The sequence below is a fragment of the Mauremys reevesii genome, linkage group 13, assembly GCF_016161935.1.
Source record: "Mauremys reevesii isolate NIE-2019 linkage group 13, ASM1616193v1, whole genome shotgun sequence".
Taxonomy (NCBI): domain Eukaryota; kingdom Metazoa; phylum Chordata; order Testudines; family Geoemydidae; genus Mauremys; species Mauremys reevesii.
This window is the reverse complement of record NC_052635.1, coordinates 41399314-41419065: the sequence shown is the minus strand read 5'-3', so window position 1 is coordinate 41419065 and position 19752 is coordinate 41399314. Positions and strand designations below refer to the sequence as shown.

General features: G+C 39.9%; 1 protein-coding gene across 13 annotated transcripts in view; it reads left to right on the top strand.

Moving 5' to 3' along the window:
- TAF4 (TATA-box binding protein associated factor 4) overlaps positions 1–19752 on the top strand; it is an 86602-nt gene that overhangs the window by 33115 nt on the left and 33735 nt on the right. For all 13 annotated transcript variants that reach the window (XR_005587896.1, XM_039498928.1, XM_039498927.1 and 10 more), the window contains 2 exons: positions 18112–18284; positions 18845–18964. Coding sequence is in view for 12 of the 13 variants with exons in the window: in XM_039498928.1 (XP_039354862.1) it covers positions 18112–18284; positions 18845–18964 (293 nt within the window). In the remaining variant the exon portion in view is untranslated. The remainder of the gene's footprint in view (positions 1–18111; positions 18285–18844; positions 18965–19752) is intronic.

Here is a 19752-nt window from a genome sequence, read left to right as displayed (position 1 = left end):
CTACCTGGCAATCTCCCTTTTAACTTTACAGCATTGCTCCTTGACGAAGTATTGCTGAGAAACATTTTTCAGTGATACATTGTACCTAATATAAACAAAGCTCTCTCTTGAATTTGTATCATTTTAAAACACTGTCATGTGTTGTGTGGAAGAGTTCATATGGATCCATATATAGTACTTGATTCTTCTAGTAAGAGCAATCTATATAACTTTTAAACATTACTATCCTAATATATGCCCTTGTGAGTTGCTGAATTATTAAACTCATAGCATCAGTTTATCATAGAGAATTAAAAGTATGCTAGGTACTGTACAGACAGCTAAAATAATAATATCCTTGTCTCACAGGGCAACGTTTCCTAAATGGTGCGACCTGACCTACCGGTGGGTTGCCATATGCAGGGCTGGATTAACCTATCACTAGGCTCTAGGCAAACATCCACTTCTCCTCACTCAGTGTAGAAGTGAGGCCCGGAAAGGTAACTGGGGGTGGGGGTGGAGAGGTTGGAGAGCAAGCTTACCCCACAGCAGCACCTCCCATGCCATGGGGCACTCTGGGTGTTGAGACCTGTGGCACAGAGTTGCAGAACCAATCAGGTTTGTCCTGGCTGCCCCTCCATCACACACAGACGGATGGCTGGGCCAAGCCTGAGTGGTGCTGTGACCTCATGCCCAGTCATCACACCAGGAGTTGGCAGGAGCCATCGCTGCAAGTTAAGTGCAGGGTGGGCTTCCTCTCTGCCTCCACCCCTCCCTGGGACCTTTCCTTTACACTGGGCTGGGGTTAGGGTTTTGGTTCCTGGGATGAAAGGTGCACATGTGTAATGGTGGGTTGCAAAAAGAGAGAGAATGCAGTTGGTGGGTCGCCTTAGTAAAATGTTTGGGAATCTCAGCCATAGGGCATACCATCTAAATATCAGTGTAGAAAGAGAGGCTAGGTGATGGGACACAAACAAAAAGCAGATGACTGCCCAACAATGTTTAACTTTTGAAAAGTAACTATTAATAATCAAGTGTATATATTTCCATGAAGAAAAGCTAGGTCTAGTAAACCTCTTGAAAGAACTTGAAAGAAACGAGGGTGGGCCATGGTGGACCTGGTCAGGGAGTGGGTTCCAGCCATAAGGAGCAGCATAGAACAAATTGCAATGACAGGGGAGAGGAAAATCTAAAGAGGGTGATTAGTAGACTGTTTTGGAAAAAAGAATGAAGTGATAGAAATAAAGCCCCAGAGGAAGGAGATAAGTTGTGCAGCACATTGTAGAAGTAAAAGGAGCTCAAATTTGGTGTGGTGGTGGTTACTTTCTAATAAAGATATACACTGACACATGCAAAGGTCCTACCACAGGAAACCAAAAAGGGCTCCTATCCATACAATGTGTCATTCACAAATATATCGTCTTGTTCCTCTCTTCCCAGTATGCCAGCTACTTCTCTTTTTCCATGGTCCCTTTTAAAAAAAAGAGAAAAAAATAAGTCTTTTTACTCATTACCCCACATTGTTCCCTTGCTAAATCTAGGTTAAAAAATTTTTTTTACGGTTTCTTAATTGATGAGTTGTTAGAATGAGAAACATATTTACAGATGTGGAGAGAAGATTTTACTTTTTAGTGAGGTTTTTTTTGCTATATTAAAATTAGTTCTATTTGAAAAAGAGATGCAACTGAATAATATTGCTATTATGATAGACATTTATGTATCATGTCCATGTAACAGTTTAATTTTACTTCTAATTGACAGAGGTCTTATTGGTCTCTCTTGTATCTGAACTTCCAGGAGCAGTATAGTGCTGTAAATCCCTAAAATATGAAATTCTGCGCCTGCCTAGGGAACTTGAGGCAGGGAGGGAGACAGTGATGCCACCATTGGTTCAGCTATACATTTATTTGGCACGGTGGTAAAAGTGCTACAAGTCAGAGGAATCTTGTCTACATTATGGCTCCTGCCACTGCAACAGAACAAGTAGCACTAGTGGAAATTTTTCCTAAAATTCTCTAATGTAGACAGGGCTTTAGCATGGAATGAAAACTAGCTGGCTTGCAAAACCACAGGTGCAATTTAACATATTAAAAGACCCACTTGTGAATTAAATTCACCCTTCCTCAGAAGAAATTAGATTCATATACCACTGGGTCATATTCCCTCATGTAACTCTTTTGGAGTTACACCAGGGATAAATTTAATCCACTTTGTTTATTGAGATCAAAATTATTGAAGTAAAAATTGGTTTACCTCTTGATAGTAATTTGCCTTTTAAGTTCTTGCCTTCTTGGACTTTGCTAATAATGTACAACTAGGGCATGTTAAGCATGAACTTGTTACAGAAAAACCTGTTCTGTGAATTTCAGAATAAAACCAAACATGCATCAGTTTGTTTATAGCTTGACAGAAAGATGTGTGGTGTTTTGAAAGAAGACTTGAAAGCATGTTAACACCTTTCCAGGTAACATAGCTTTCTAGAGAGGTGTTAACATAGTTTCAAAGCTGACTGTAGTTGGGGCATTTGTTGAGTAACTGAGACCGCTGACCAAGGAAATAACCCACTTCCTTCCCTGACGCACCAAGGGACGCACCCCATCCATGTACTTATCCGTTACACCAATACTGACTTGGACTCCTTATTCATTCCATGGGTGGCGTACCTGAGCCCACTTATCCACTGACCGTTTAAAAACCTTTGCACCCCAATCTGGGTCTATTCCGGTTATGCGATATGTATGTATCTCTTCATCCTTACAACTGATACCTGTAACCCGCTCCCCCCATAACCCAAGCCTGACCCCAGATGTACAGTACCTTCCCTTTTAACTTGTGTATTTCATTTTAAACATTCCCTTTAATTGCAGTGGCTGGCTACCAACACTGCTCCCTCATCTTGGAAAGCAAAACTTTTCAAATGAGTCCACCATCAAGAGTGGTCATCATTTGGTGCTTTAACATTGACATTTGCTTCAACTGTTAATTCTTAAAATATTTTCATTAGCAGCCCATACTTGATTCATCTATTGAATCGGTAAGCGATATAGTAAATTGAGCTGTATGGATGCAATGAAGTTCTTGTGTAGGATTAGTGGGGAAAAAAAGCCTTTGGCATGAAATTAGTCTACTTTTATACATCGAGCAATTAGGAGAAACAAACTTATGAAAATGACTTTTGCATTATACAAACTTGTCTGTAATTAATTTACAAAAATTAGACTGAGAGTGAACTATAGTTGGGGCCCTATGTAATCTGTGATTCTGTGGCCATGGAACTTGCCGCAGAAGTCATCCTAATGCCACAGAATTGTGCTCCAGAATCTCAGCTTTCATTTTTAAAGAGCTGTGTTTCCAGCCTTCACAGTTGTGAAATCTAAATTAGGGGCTTGTCTACACTGGCACTTTACAGCACTGCAACTTTCTCGCTCAGGGGTGTGAAAAAACACCCCCTTGCGCGCAGCAAGTTTCAGCGCTGTAAAGCGCCAGTTAAGACAGTGCACCATGGCAGCGCTTTAGCATTGTTAGTGAAGACCTGCCCTGAGTGTAAACTGATGTGGTCGTATCTTCCTGGGTTTGCATAGCACCTGAAACAATAGTTCTTAGGGGTGTGAATTGCCCCATTCATTTGTCAGTCACTCCAGTTTGCCTTGGATTTTTTCTTTTTGCTGTAGCCGGACACCTGATATCCTGTTTTTCTATATATTTTTTGGTGTCGCTATCTTTCTGGGACTAGCTTGCAGCTTCCTTTTGCTCTCCAGGTTTCCCCATGAGGGAGAGTTAGATTCTAGTACATGCACCCTGCACTGTTCTATGTAACCAGGAAGAAGGAGGTTAAGGGGGAGCTGGGCTGCCTGGAAAATAGCTGAATAGTCAAGGCTCAGGGAGCTGGGGAGATAAGCTGCAGAAGTCAGCTATGAGTTTCCCCATTCCTTGGGGGATAGGGAGTGAAGCTTGGCTGTTTGGGGAGCATAATGGAAAAACATATCCTCAGAAATCACTGTGGAAAATATTTTTTTATAACAATAAATATTTATTTCAATTATGAGCCACACTTGTGTATGTTTGCATGGATTGGGGGTATTTTGAGCAATACAAAAGATTGATACTGCAGAATAATTTAGGAGGAGTTGCAAAATTTGGTCCTTTGTGCCATACATGGAGTGCCTCGACCTACATAGCGTTTTCAGGTTCTTCCCAAGCTACTTCAACATGCCCAGTGTAGTTCAGTTGCCATTTTATGCCAATGTGATGGCAAACTAGGTCTTGAAGGGTCCTTGAAAGCCTCTCATTGATCTGCTAAGTTAGAAAATTCACATTCTTAGAGAGCAAGACCTTATTTATCCAAGCAATTCAAGAGGAAGTTCAACCACAGAACTGACTGGCTAAGTACAAGACACTCCCAACTGGAGTTTGAGAACTTGACCGGAAAATGTCCTTTCATGTGTCAAAGATGTATGTTTCCTTCCACAATGCTTCCCAGGGTAAAAAAATCCAAATCTTTGGCTTGAGGCTATTGTAGAGCCAGATATACCATGGGTGGTTTTTTTGTTTTTGAAAATGTCTATGTACTTTGCCTTCTAGCAAGAGTAGCTTGGAAAATCAAATTTGCTGATTGTGTCAATCTATGGTCCATGGCACTTGTTCCATGCCTCCAGAATCTCAACTTCTTCCATCCTTCCTGGATTTCAGAAATAGTAGTTCTAGAGTAGTTCTGATGACTTTCAATTCATCTACCTTTATCTAAATATTCTATGTGGTGCAGTAGGGACGAACAAATAATTTTATAGACCTACCTGTCAAATATAGAGCATGCTCTTTTTCATGTTTAGAAAACCATCATGTCTGAGCTGTTTTCAAGTTCCTGTGCACAGTCTTGGACACATCAAATAATTAAGTGACATCTTTGCTGTTTATCCTTGTATTTTCATGAATTCTTTACAAAAGTAGCCAGGCTTTGCTCCTTTCAGTACTCATCAGATGGCTAAGAAAACAAACCAATGGAATCTTAACTTGGTCCTCTGAGACCTGATGAAATCTCCTTTTAAGCCATTTTGCACGGGTGTCAGACCATTTCTGAACTCTGAAAGTAACTTCTGATTTTGACTGGAGCTGGATGAAGTGGGGAAAAGACCCTCCCCATAAAACTTCATGAAAACTTTGTCACTGTTCTTGCACCCCATAGATTTTGGAACACTCCAGTCTTTTTTTGCAGCAAAGCACACAGGACTTTGAAGTCCTTTGCCCAAAATTTCAACCAGGGGAATAGTGTAAGTTCTACAAAAGTCTTAATTTTTTTAAAAGGAGTATTCTCTGTAGAAGACCTATAGCCCTAAAAGAATGATAGGACTGGCACATTAAGTGTATTGTGTATAAATAGTTATTTTAATGTTAAACTGCCCCATTCCATATGACTCCTTAGTAGGACCCTGATCTAATTCCAGGTACTTGTTAGTTTTACTCCGATGTGTGTAGCTGGATAGGTTTGACATCAGGAGAATATGATTTGTGGACTACATGTTTAACTAATTCAGTGATGTGTGTGTGGTGGTGTGTGTTTTTTTGTGTGTGTGTGTGCAGTAACAGTCTAGTGGTCAGATGTTTGTTTTGGGAGGCTTTGGTAATATGGATATAGTTTTGTCATCATTAGTGCTTGAGAGCAAGACTCACTTTTTAATATGAAATTTGTGTGGGTTCTCTACACTATCTTGTCCTTTTGACTTTTTTAATATTGGCTGGAGATGTAGCTTTAAAAACTCCCCCCCCATCTGTTCCTCTGTGAATAGAAATCAAAGGCAGTTATTCATTTAAGCTGTTTAAAAGTCATGATACTCTTCCATTTTAAAATAGAAATGTAGGTCTGGAAGGGATCTCAAAAGGTCAACAAGTCCAGCTCCCTGCACTGAGGCAGGATCAAGTAGACATAAGCTATCCCTGACAGGTGTTTGTCAAACCTGTTCTTAAAGTCCTCCAGTGATGGGGATCTTACAGCCTTGCTTGGAAGCTTATTCCGGAGTTTAACTGCCTTTATAGTTAGAAAGATTTGCTAATATCTAACCTTACTCTCCTTTACAGCAGATTAAGCCCATCACCTCCTTTCCTACCTTCAGTGGACATGGAGAACAATTGATTCCCTGTCCTCTTTAGAACAGCCCTTTACATATTTGAAGACTATTATCAGGTCCCCCACCTCAGTCTTCTTTTCTCAAGACTAAACATGCACAGTTTTTTAACCTTTTTTCATAGGTCAAGTTTTCTAAACCTTTTATCATTTTTGTAGCTCTCCTCTGGACTCACCAATTTCCCCACATCTTTCCTAAAAAGTAGTGCCCACAATTGGACACACTGGTCCAGCTGAGGCCTCACCAGTGCTGAGTTATCTCCTGTGTCTTACAACTCTGCTGTTAATACACCACAGAATTCCATTAGCCTTTTTCACAGCTGCATAACATTATCGGCTCATTCAATTTGTGATCCATTTATAACTCCTAGATCCTCTTCAGCAATACTTTCACATAGGCAGTTATTCCTCTTCTGATAGCTATGCATTTGATTTTTTTTCTTTTACTTCCTAAGTGTAGTACTTTCACTTGTCCCGGTTGAATTTCGTTTTGTTGAATTCAGTCCAATTCTCCTTATTTGTCAAGGTCATTTTGAATTCTAATCTTGCCCTCCAAAGTGCTTGTAACCCCTCCCAGCTTGGTGTTCTCTGCAAATTTTATAAGCATATTCTCCACTCAATTCTCAGTCATTTAATCAAAATATTGAATAGTACCAGACTCAGGACTGACCCATGTGGGATCCCAGCAGATATGCCCTCTCAATTTGACAGCAAGCCATTGATTAACTATTCTTTGCGTGTGGTCTTTCAACCAGTAATGCACCAACCTTATAGTGATTTCATTTAGATTGTTTGAGAATGTCATGTGGGATTGTGTCAAATCTTACTAAAATTCAAGATATGATGTCTGCTGCTTCCCCCACTTTCCATTAGGTCAATAACCATGTCAAGAAGGAAATTAGGTTTACGTGGAATGATTTGTTCTTGGCAAATCTGTGCTGGCTGCCCCTTATAATCCTATGATCCTCAAGGTGCTTACAAATTGATTGTGTAGTAATTTGTTCCAGTATCTTTCCAGGTGTTGAAATTAGGCTGACTGGTCTATAATTCCCTGGGCCCTCTCTATTTCCCTTTTTAAAGATAGGTGCTATATTTTCCCTTCTCCATTCCTCTGGGACCTCACCCATTCGCCAAGAATTCTCACAGGTGACTGCTAACCATTCCAAGATTGTTTCAACTGGCTCTTTAAGTATTCTAGGATGAATTTCATTCGACTGTGATGACTTGAATTCCTCTACCTTAGTTTAACATTCTTTAATTTGTTCTTTCCCTATTGTGGCTTGAGTTCCTTGCCTCTTGTTAATGTTAATTGTATTGAGTATGTGGTCACCATTAACTGGGGGTCGGGACCCCTCGGGGTCATGAGGTTATTACATGGGGGGGTCATGAGCTGTCAGCCTCCACCCCAAACCACACTTTGTCTCCAGCATTTATAATGGTGTTAAATATGTAAAGAAGTGTTTGTAATTTAAAAGGGGAGTCGTACACACAAGCGTGCTATGTGAAAGGGTCACCAGTACAAAAGTTTGAGAACCACTGCCATTAACCTTTTTAGTGAAGACTGAAGCAAAACAGTCAAACTTCTGAGCTTTCTTGATGTCATCAGTTATTAGCTCTTCCCCCCCACTAAATATAGGGACCTACACTTTCCTTTATCTTTCTCTTGTACCTATTTATTTAACGTGTGTTAGTCGTCTAGCCAAGTGATGACAGTTCTTGGCCACCGTTGAACCTAGTCTTGTACCTAATGTATCTAAAGAACCTCTTATTGTCTCTTAGGCTAAGGCACAAAATGAGGTACAGCTAGCAAGGGACCTTTCTGATTTTTGTCAATAATGCTAATAAAAGGTTGTGATTATAATATCAGGATACTAAAAAGTTGACGACATTGCTCCTTAATGTTATGGATTTCAGACTTGGATTGAGTCCGATTAGTATAAATACTATTATAAATGGTTTAGTGCCTCTTGTTGAAAAGAATCTCAAGCACCTTACAAACCGTGGGCTCAATCCTTCTTGGAGAGCCCAAAATACCTATTGACCTTAGTGTGTGTGTGTGTGGGTTCTCTTTTATGGAAATCCACTGCTTTATCAGGAAAACTGTTGGGTTCCAAGTGTTTTGGGCAGAGCAGAAGGCTAGCCTTGTACCTTGTTTGACAGTGCTCTCTGGTAGTGTACCTACTGAACTGCTGTCATATTTCCAATCTTCTGCCTCCATGATCAGAAGCAGAGGTTCCTCTGAACTTACCTCAGGCTTCTTCCTTATGAGGCAGACTTTCATTTTTTTTTTTCTTCCTCCTACTAGCTTGGCTTACCTCTGATAGGAGGACAGTCTTTACACATGCACCTATGACAGGGTTTGGGATTAGGCCCTGATCAATACTGGCAGTGGGTAAATTGTTCCAACAGCAACTTCAAAGGGCACACCTACTGTATACAACTTAGCTTGTTGTACAATATAGGTGCCTGGCTTTTTTGCCAATGTTGAGCCAAGGTCTTGAAGGAAAAAAGTTCAGAGGGGAAAAAGATGTAAACAAACATCATGGACACCAGCACAGGCTGGTCAGTTACAGGACGAAGAAATGAGGGTTCCGTGGGACAACCTGGATTGCCACAGTGGCAGGTCCCTACTGCCCCTGCCGCTGTTTCTCTGGGAAGCACTCTAGTAACTCTGTCCTTTCTCTGATTCACTACATTGAATGTTCATCCATTGTGCAGCTCTGTATCGTGCTGTCAGGTCATGCTGTAGAAGAGACCATAGTGAAACACCTTGGCTTTGCGAGTAAAAATTGGACACTGCTCCATTATTGGCTCAAGTTTATTCAGTCATTCTTCAATCCGTCATTTCTTAACTCACTCTCTGCCCCCTCCCACTCCAAGGTGTGGTGTTTTTTTTTTTTACTTATCTCTAGCCTTCTCCATTCATTTAGGGATGTGTTCATCTCCGTTCCTGAACATTATGGTTTGATGATGACTTTGTTTGTATTCCTTGTGTAATTCAAATGCTGTTATTCCCCACCTCTGCTTTGTTCTCACATGCATGTTGCTGTTAGCCCTTTGTGGTGATTTCTTATAAAGTAGTTTTTTCTTAAACCTGGTCTATACTTAAATTAGACTGAACAGCTATGTCACCCAGGGTGTGAAAAATGTTGTGCCCTAGACGCTGTAGTTAGATCGGCCTCACCTCAAATGTAGATGGCATTCTTTTGTTAACTCTATAACTCTATTCGGTAAAACATATTTTTTTTTAAATTAATTTTTGTAAAATAATTAACATAAACAAGCACAATAAAACACACACGGTCCACAATCCACACGCAACACCGAGAATCGGTGGCTAGCTAGAGCGGCTGTGAGCTAGCACGGATTTCTCCTCATCTCCCCCTCTCCCATTCCCCCCGCCCCCTCCCCGCCTTGAATGCCCTCCTGTTCCAGCCTTTGATTCTCCAGTATCGGGTTTTCATTGTCGATGTCGCTGGTCCTTCTTCTTTCATGAAGCTTTCCTTTGCACCTTTTTTGCCCTTTTTCTTTTTTTTGCCTGGCATGCATGGAGCCTTGCCAGCATGGCAATTTGTGAGCCCTGTGTGCCTTTGTGACTGTCACCGTGACTGGCTTAGCACAGGCGCTAGAGCAGATTCAGCAGCGCAGCACAGCAGCATGCTTTTGCATTGCACATGCACCATGATGGTTATCATTGCAATTGCACCCATACCACCAATTGGTATTAAGACCATTTTTCCATTTGTTCCATTTGCACTGTTCCATTTTGGCTGCTGCTGCTGTCATAAGGGCTCCCTTTAGGGGCTTAGCCAACCTTAAATGACTCTCCTTTTGAGATCTAAAAATAGAATCCTCCCCCTAGAAGAATATGGGCAAGTCCCTAGAATATGGGCAAGTCTGTAGGCAAGAATAGAATATGGGCAGAAGATGGTAAGAACCACTGAGAGAGAGAGAGACTGAGAGAGAGAACCAGACTGTGTCAAGATCCTGCAGAAATTCTCAGCTGTATTCTGTATTCCTTCCTGCATTAATCTACAGCTGTGGATTCACTCCAACCCCCCCTTCCCTTTTCACCTTCTTCCTCTGCCCCCCCCCCCCACTCCTGGGCTACCATTGTGATGTGAATGGAATAATAAGATGATAATAAAAGACACACATATGAGACACAGGATGGCAGCTGCAGCCAGCCAGCAGTCCAGGGAGGACAGAGGTGTCCAAGGAGGGAGAGGAGAGCATCTCTCTCTGCTTACAGGGCACTTGAATCTTTCTTTACATGATGGGGTGGGGGTTTCTGAGCTCAGCCCCCCTGTTCTGTGATGATATGGTTATCAGCCATTGCACCACCTAACACCAAAAAGTGACACCCAGGCACCCTGATCATGTCATCAGATGCAGATCATGGTCATCTTTTACTCCTTTTGCTTGATGATTGCCAATAGGCTGATGAGATGAGTACCAGTTGTATGCCACCATCAGCCACCCCCCATGTGGTGTTGAGTGTTGCATTTTTGGTGTCTGCAGCATATCTCTATCTGCTCAGCATTCAGAGAGTGACATGTGAAAGAAGAGTCAAGAAGGATTGTTTTCCTTTCCTTTCACTTCTGGGGTGGGTAGGGGGTGTGCCCTATGCCCTGACTGACCGACGCCCTGACTGTTTGACCTTAGCATTTGGAAGCATTAGAAGCATTTGCAAGAATGCAAACTGCAGGGAGGACTGGGGGAACTGTGTCCAGTCCTCCTCCAGTCATCCTTTGATTCTTTGGCTTTTTGTTTTTTTTGTCGCAGCAGTGCGCGCAGCAGTGCGCTGAGCTGCGCCTGTCTGTTTTTTTTTTTTTTTTTTAAATTTTTTTAAATTGATTTGGGAGGAGCGATAGAACAGATTTGACTTGCCTCCTTACAGCGTCATCATCCGCATCTGGTCCATTTTTCTTTTTTTTTGATTTTTAACTGCATCTGCCCCAGCGTGGCGATCGGAGCTCTGGGGCTGGGCAAAAAGGAAATAAAAAAAAGTTTCTGGCTTCCTCCTGTCTACCTGGCCACTGCATCTCCTGTGCTGAGTGCGGTCAGGTGCACTGTGTGACTGAGCTCCGGAGGCCAATAATAATATCATCGATCCCTCCACACACCTACCTAATCCGATATGTTAAATACGATATAGCGCGTTACTCCTCTTTAATTAGAGAGTAGAGAAACCGTTTTAAAAGAGCAAATAAATATATAATAGTGTGCCTAGTGGTTGTGTGTGTGTAATCGTTTTTTTTTCGCGTAAAACCGATTTAAACGCCTAGTGTAGACCAGGCCATAGTTACCTCCTGTCGGAGACATGGATTAACTACGTTGATGGGAAAAACCCCTTCCTTTGATGTTGATAAGAAGCACATATGCTGTGGTACTACAGCTGCAGCGATGTAGCATAGACGTGTCCTTAGTTTAGACTAACGGGCTCTGTCTAAACTAGAAAAGGTTGGGTTTTTTTCCAATTAAGTTTGCTCTCTTGAGCCAATTTAACTTGATTGAAAACCACACTCTACACTTATGCAGACACAGTTTTACACCTTCAGCTTGATTTTTAGCAAGTTATAACAACTAGGGTCCTGTTTTGATTAGTTAAGCTGGTTCAATTGAAAATCCCCCCCACACTTTTCTCCTAGTCTAGACTCCATATGAACACCAGGTATGCTAGCGTTGTATTACTACTGATTGACTTTATTTGGTGGCTAAGATTTCCACACTAAATTTTTTCTTTGAAACTACTTTGAATAATTTTGTCCATTTTCATAAATTATCAAAATACTAACAAGCAATTAGTAATTTCAGACACTTAGATTTTAGTATAGGATTGTAGCAAGGTTACAACGTGATTCATCTTACAATATTTTTCTAGTCTTATGTTGATACAGACTGTTTCAGTAATTTGTTAATATTAACATTATTAATTTTTATAGCACCGTAGACGAACAGGACAATTTATAAATAATCCTGTAATAACCCAGATCCAAGGAAGCCTAGCTTGTATCAATAGCACAGTATGTCTTTCTCTGGAGTAACCATCAACCAACTAGATCAACACACTAACTTTAGACCAGTAAGGTTATTTGAATTACTTTAAAAAGATAAACTATATTAAACTAATATAAATTATTTTAATATAGTTTTTGTATTGTTACATAAACAAGCCCTTTGAATGTGCAGTTAAGGATCAAGCTTTCAACAGCCAGGAAGGGTGGACTGTAATAGAAGAGGTAGTGCTTCTCCATTGTTCAGGTTCAAGGTTTTAATTGCCAAATGTGAATTTCTAGCCTTTTATACAAATTGTGCCTAAAATTATTTTTTCCTCCATGATGCCAGAAGTCAAACTTTCTTGGTATGCATTCTATTGCTTGTTTGCGGTATGCTTCACAACTGTTGGTTTCAGGCAGTTAATATAGTTATTCTATATAATGCATATGCATGTTCCAATTCTGCTGCTTGTTAGCTCTCAGAACAAGGAATTATACTTAATGGGCTTGATCTTCAGGTGAACCAGAGCTCCATTTGGTGTCTTTGTCTCTACCTCCCTTCTTTCACCACTTCTAGTCTTGGGAGTGTGAAACAGAGGAGTCTTAAGGCTGTTCTGACATAGGTTGACAGTAGGGCTGTCGATTAATCTCGTTAACTCATGCGATTAACTAAAACAAAATTAATCGTGATAAAAAAATTAATTGCAGTTTTAATCACACTGTTAAACAATAGAATACCAATTGAAATGTATTAAATATTTGAGGATGTTTTTCTACATTTTCAAATGTATGGATTTAAATTACAGCACAGAATACAAAATGTATACTGCTCACTTTATTACTTTTGATTACAAATATTTGCACTGTAAAATGATAATTGAAATAGTGTTTTTCAATTCACCTCATACAAGTACTGTAGTGCAGTGATTCTCAAACTATTGTACTGGTGTGACCCCTCCCCCCATAAATTAAAAACACTTGTTTATATATTTAACACCATTATAAATGCTGGAGGAAAAGTGAGGTTTGGGATTGGAGGCTGACAGCTCGCAATCCCGTATGTAATAACCTCGCGACCCCCTGAGGGGTCCTGACCCCCAGTTTGAGAACTCCTGCTAGTGCAATCTCTTTATCATGAAAGTGCAGTTTACAAATTTATGCATTTTTTGTTACATAATTGTTTTGTTTTTGAGTGCAGTGTAGAACTTTAAAGCCTTCAAGTCCACTCAGTCCTACTTCTTGTTCAGCCAATCACTAAGACAAACAAGTTTGTTTACGTTTGTGGGAGATAACATTGCCCATTTCTTATTTACAATGTCACCAGAAAGTGAGAACAGGTGTTCGCATGACACTTTGGCAAGTAAATACACCTCTACCCTGATATAACACAGATTCGGATATAAAGTGGTAAAGCAGCACTCCGGTGGATCAAAGCAAGTTTGGTATAACGCGGTTTTACCTATAATGCGGTAAGATTTTTTTGGCTCCCGAGGACAGCGTTATATCGAGGTAGAGGTATACCTTGCAATGCTTGCTACAAGATAGTCTAAACATTCATATGCCCCTTCAGCCACCATTCCAGAGGACATGTTGATGACACTTGTTAAAATTATGTGTTAATTAAATTTGTGACTGAACTCCTTGGGGGAGAATTGTGTGTTTTCAGCTCTGTTTTACCCGCATTCTGCCATATATGTCATGTTCTGGTAGTCTTGGAAGATGACTCAGTACATGTTCGTTTTAAGAACACTTTTACTTCAGATTTGACAAAATGCAAAGAAGGTACCAATGTGAGATTTCTAAAGATAGCTACAGCACTCGACCCAAGGTTTAAGAATCTGAAGTGCCTTCCAAAATCTGAGAGGGATGAGGTGTGGAGCATGCTTTTAGAAGTCTTAAAAGAGCAACACTCCAGTGCGGAAACTACAGAACCTGACCCACCAAAAAAGAAAATCAACCTTTTGTTGGTGGCATCTGACTCAGATGATGAGCATGAGCATGCGTCAGTCTGCACTGCTTTGGATTGTTATTGAGCAGAACCCGTCCTCATCATGGATTCATGTCCTCTGTAATGGTGGTTGAAGCATGAAGGGACACATGAACCTTTAGTGCATCTGGCATGTAAATATCTTGCGACGCTGGTTACACCAATTCCTTGCGAATGCCTGTTCTCGCCTTCAGGTGACATTGTGAACCAGAAGCAGGCAGCATTGTCTCCTGCAAATGTAAACAAACTTGTTTATCTGAGCGATGGCTGAACAAGAAGTAGGACTGAGTGGACTTCTAGGCTCTAAAACTTTACATTGTTTTATTTTTGAATGCAGTTATTTTTTTGTATGTAATTCTACATTTGTAAGTTTAACTTTTGTGACAGAGATTGCACTACAGTACTGAGGTAAATTGAAAAATACTATTTTGTTTTTTACAGTGTAAATATTTGTAATAAAAATAAAGTGAGCACTGTACACGTATTCTATGTTGTAATTGAAATCAATATATTTGAAAATGTAGAAAACCAAAAATATTTAATGTTCTAATATTAACAGTGTGATTAATCACACGATTAATTTTTTTAATTGCATGATTAATAGCAATTAATTTTTTTTTAGTCGCTTGACAGCCCTAGTTGACAATAAGGGATAGCTCAGTGGTTTGAGCATTGGCTTGCTAACCCCAGGGTTGTGAGTTCAATCCTTGAGGGGGCCATTTAGGGAACTGGGGTAAAAATCCATCTGGGGATTGGTCCTGCTTTGAGCAGCAGGTTGGACTAGATGACCTTCTGAGGTCCCTTCCAACCCTAATATTCTATGATAATGGTGTCCTAAGTGCAGTTCTGCCAGCCTAGGACCATAAAAGTACAGCACACTCCAGCCATCTAATGAGCATGGCACCTATACTGAGGTGGGGCCTGGAACAAGTTGGATAGAGCTGTCTATGTTGACTTTGTACTGTCTAGGGTAGGGTGACCAGATAGCAAGTGTGAAAAATCGAGACGGGGTGGGGGTCAATAGGCGCCTATATAAGAAAAAACCCCAAATATCAGGACTGTCCCTATAAAACCGGGACATCTGGTCACCCTAGTCTAGAGAGCCCCCCATGCAAGGTGACAATCACCAGCTACCCCTTTAGGACTGTTTTAAACCCTCTTTGTACTAGTAGGGCAATGCCAAGAGGGCCTATTATAGGATGGAATCACTCACGGTTTCTCTTTCTGGGGGAAGGGGAACAGAAGTTAAACTTAATTTTATATTTTTTGGATGAGACAAAAAACCTAGGGAGTTCAAAAGTTGTGAATTTTAAGAACTAAGTCCATCACATGCACTTGCAAGGTAATGGCCTTTGTTACTGGAGGATTTATAGTTTCATCTGGCCTTATCAGTTGATTTAAAAAAAAAATTAAATTTCATAATTTGTCACAAGCCACTGCATTTGTCTTGAACGTGGCACTTGGTTTGTTTATAAAGTACAGCAGGAGTTTGATTATTTTCAGTTTTAATCTTATTCAGCTATACTGATTCAGTGCTTCTTTCCAGATCTGGTTAGTGTAAGATGTGACAAAGCAATGGGTGAAATGGATTTGTTGCCCATTATTTCACATTTACACACTGGAATAAAATTTCAAGTTCAGTTTGTGCAGTGACACTTTAATATATACATAATAATACTCATTGAGGATGTGAACAAGTTTGTATTGTATAATTTTTTACTCATTCAAAAACATTCTGAAGTTGTCCATTTTTGCAGTGATCAGTATTGTACATAAAGGGTGATAGAGAGAAAAAATTAAAGTGTACAGAGAATTTGACTTGGTTGAGAGTTCAAAATTTCCTGTACCGAAGTAGCGTTGCCTTTTTAAGATATTACTTGCATGAAAGTTTAGCAGTTATTTTACCATCTCTCGAAGCTCCACAAACATAAACACGGCAGGATAAAACATGAGTTATGACACAAGTGAAAGGTTTTATGCTGCTTTTAATTAATTAGCTAGAAAATGTTTTTCCTTTGAAATCTCATGTAGAAACTAAATCCAATTAACTCCATGATTTGCAAGATTATAGCCGTGGAAAAAACTAGTAATTTTCCCTCTTCAGAAAAATACACTTAAAATATTCATATTTTGTGGTATAACTTGTGTGCAGTGGTCATAACTGGACACTAGTTGAGGGACGTCATTTAAATTGGCTCCTTGTTGATGTAAACTATCTTCAATTCTTTTTGTGCTGATTTGCTTCTATAAAGAGAGGTAACTACATAACTCTTGGAGATCAGTGTGGTTTTTTTTTGTTTTGTTTTTGTTTTTAAATTTCAGTGTGAGGATATATAGAGGAAAACCAGTCTGAATTCAATGTCATCTTTATCTTTGAAGTCATCTGGTGGAGAAATTAAACAAGTGTGTATAGTTTGAGAGCACTAGATTGGAAACATGCCAAGAAAATGACATGTTTGTCCATATACACGTGTTCAGTTGTTTAGAAAAGCAACCTAGAACATGACCGTTTCAGAGTCTCATCTTCTAAAATTGCCTTAGAACAGATCTTCAGCTATAGATGGAGATCTAGAATGCTCTAACTTATTTGCTGAGTGACACGTAAGGCTGAGTCTACACTACAAAATAAAGTCGACTTAAATTATGTCAATGTACAGCCACCACAGTAATTAAATTGTTTTTGGCATGTCCACACTACACTCCTATTGGCGGTGCGTATCCTCACCGTGAGCGCTTGCACTGATCTCACTGTCAGTGTGAGGTGCTGACAGTCTGAGCCCTGCCATTGTGGGGTGCTGACAGCTAGAACAGTCTGAAAGGGAGCAACATGATGTAAACAATGCGGTGTCTATATGGACACTGCATTGACCTAACTAAATCAACCTAAGCACTTACACCTTTCACAGAGTAGAGTTATTATGTTGGTGTAGTGAGCGATTTATTGGTAGGGAGCTACATTTTAGTTAGGTTGATGTAAGGCAGCTTATGTCAGCCCAACTTTTGTAGTGTAGATGAGGCCTAAGACTTAGTTTTCTGGTCTTAATAACACCTCTGTTTTTTTTGTGTGTGCAAATAAATTGTAGGTGCAGTTTTTCACTTAAGCCAAAACTTTTAGAAATGTTAACTGTTTTGTTGTGTGTGGTTTTTTGCCACTATTTTTGGGTCCCTAACTTGACTCCTTGGGTTTCTTCAGAGGTGCTGAGGACTTACAGCTCCCATTGGCCTGACTGTGGCACACAAAATTAATAAGCACTTGGGAAAAGTTTTGGTTAGATATTCCAGGCCCTGGTTACAAAAACAAACACAACAGCTACCATCTGAAAATCTAACACTTACAATCTGGTTCTCCACAACTATCCAGTTGGGTTAAGTGTTTGGTTATGTGACTGAATAGGGAATGACTGCCTCATTGCCCTCTCTATTTTATTTATCTTTTGGGGTGTAATGCAGCACAGTACCATCTGCTACAGATGCACTTGAGAGAGATTATGATTTTATAACCATTTTCATTGCTAAATTTGTTATGGAAAATTAATTTAGAAGTTAGAGAAATGTGTTACTATTTCTGATAACTTTTTTTAAGCCAGGCTAATGGGAATCTGGTTTAATGGCAGGATTTTCTTTCAATTGAAGCCCTTCATAAAAAGTGAACACCTTAAAGTCAGAAAAGAATAAGTAAGATGTTTTCAGGATTATTAGTTTTAACCCTTAGCCATGTGGAATGTTTATGGTATTGTATATTATGTGCATGTAATATTGTACCATAACTTGATAGACTTACTACAGAAATGTTCTTTACTTTTAATCAAGATTTTATGTTGAGTGTTGGGATATTTAATCTTTCTCTCTCTCAAATTTTATAGACCAATTTTGTGAAAATCAGACTATTCACAGTTGGATATACATTTCAGTGTACATGCTAATTTCAAATTTGTTGGTCTTTTTAATGCTACTTAGAGCTGCTCCCTTTTTGTTCTGTAGCCACTTGCATGTGCAGAATATTTCTTGACCCCTTTCTTTTTTCACAGGCATGGTCCTTGTGCGTAGCGAAAATGGACAGTTACTGATGATCCCTCAACAAGCCTTGGCACAGATGCAGGCACAGGCACAGGCACATGCCCAATCCCAGCCCCAAAATACCATGACGCCTCGTCCTGCAACACCTACCAGTGCACCACCAGTACAGATATCAACAGTGCCGGTGAGTTTATTAATTTACCTAAGTAAGAATCATTTTCCTTAAATATTTGGCTGTGAATTTAGTCATTAGGAAAGTCAGGGACTAATAATGCTGGTTTTAGGCAGTGATAGGTCAAGGCAGTGCTGGGCAAGCTTCACCACACAGCGCCACCACAGCACCCCAACCCTAATGTGTTACACTTTGACTGGTCTTCACTGGAACTGATATTCACTTCAGTTGACTGGCAGTACATTTAAAACTAATTAAAAAAAATACTTAGACCATGCATAGTTAACCCATGGAGCTCATTGCCATAATAAATCATTGAGGCCAAGAGCTTAGTATGAATTTTTTTTTTGTTTCAAGGGTTAGGTATTTCTATATATGAGACCACCATGGTTACATTAAATAGGGTAAAAAAATCCTATTGGCAGGTAGTTCCATAATAGTCCGCTATGGGGTTTTGTGCACCTTCCTCTGAAATATCTTCTTCTGGCTGCTATCAGAGGCAGGGTACCCGACTAGATGAACAATTGCAATTCCTATGTTCAAACTCTAACATAGTTTGGATTCTTTTGTAGGCTCCTGGAACGCCTATAATTGCACGGCAGGTGACACCAACTACTATAATCAAGCAGGTGTCTCAGGCTCAGACAACTGTACAGCCCACAACAACGTTACAGCGTGCTCCTGTAGTGCAGGTGAGTTTGTAGAAACATACATATGAACAATGAAACTGAATTGCTAAAATAACTTGGAGTAAAATACTCTTTGGGAATATCTCTGGGTGAGCACTTAGAGTACACAGGACATTTTCCTCCACTCCCTAAAATGTCTGATAATCGTAAACTATGTCAGATTTTGGACTTCAGCTACTCAGCAACATTCCTTTCAAAGTCAGCTTTCTTTTTGAAAGTTCTGTGTTTGTTTAAAGTACCTCCTATGCTTTTCTCCAGAGGAATAGACACACATTTCTCTTTGGATTTGAAACACTTTGATGCTACAGGACTATAGATCCATTATTGTCTCTGCTTAAGCTTTTTAAAGGGTTCTTATTATAAACTTCCTCCTCCCCTGTAATTCCTCTCTAACATTTTCATACCATTGCTTTATCTTCTCCTGCCTCCAGCTCTTCTGCTTTTGGTTTATATATCCACAGGGATTCAATATGTCTCATGGTGCCTCCTCAACTTGGGTTCGGGGACTCTGTCCTAAGTACAGTTCTGATAAATAGGGTGACCCACACTTTCAAACCACACCACCAAGAAAATCTGGAAGTAGGGATGGAGTGTTTTATATGCAGGACTGATACCATATGATTCCTACATCCTAAACTTCATTTTTTATGCTTTCTTTCCCCTTTAAGCTGACAACAGATGAATCATTGAAGGGTTTTCTTAACTGTTCCCCTTCTTTACACTGAGCACCAAGTGAACAGTTCTTGTTCTCCTTTAACCTAGTTTTAGCCTATACTGAGGGGGAAGACTCT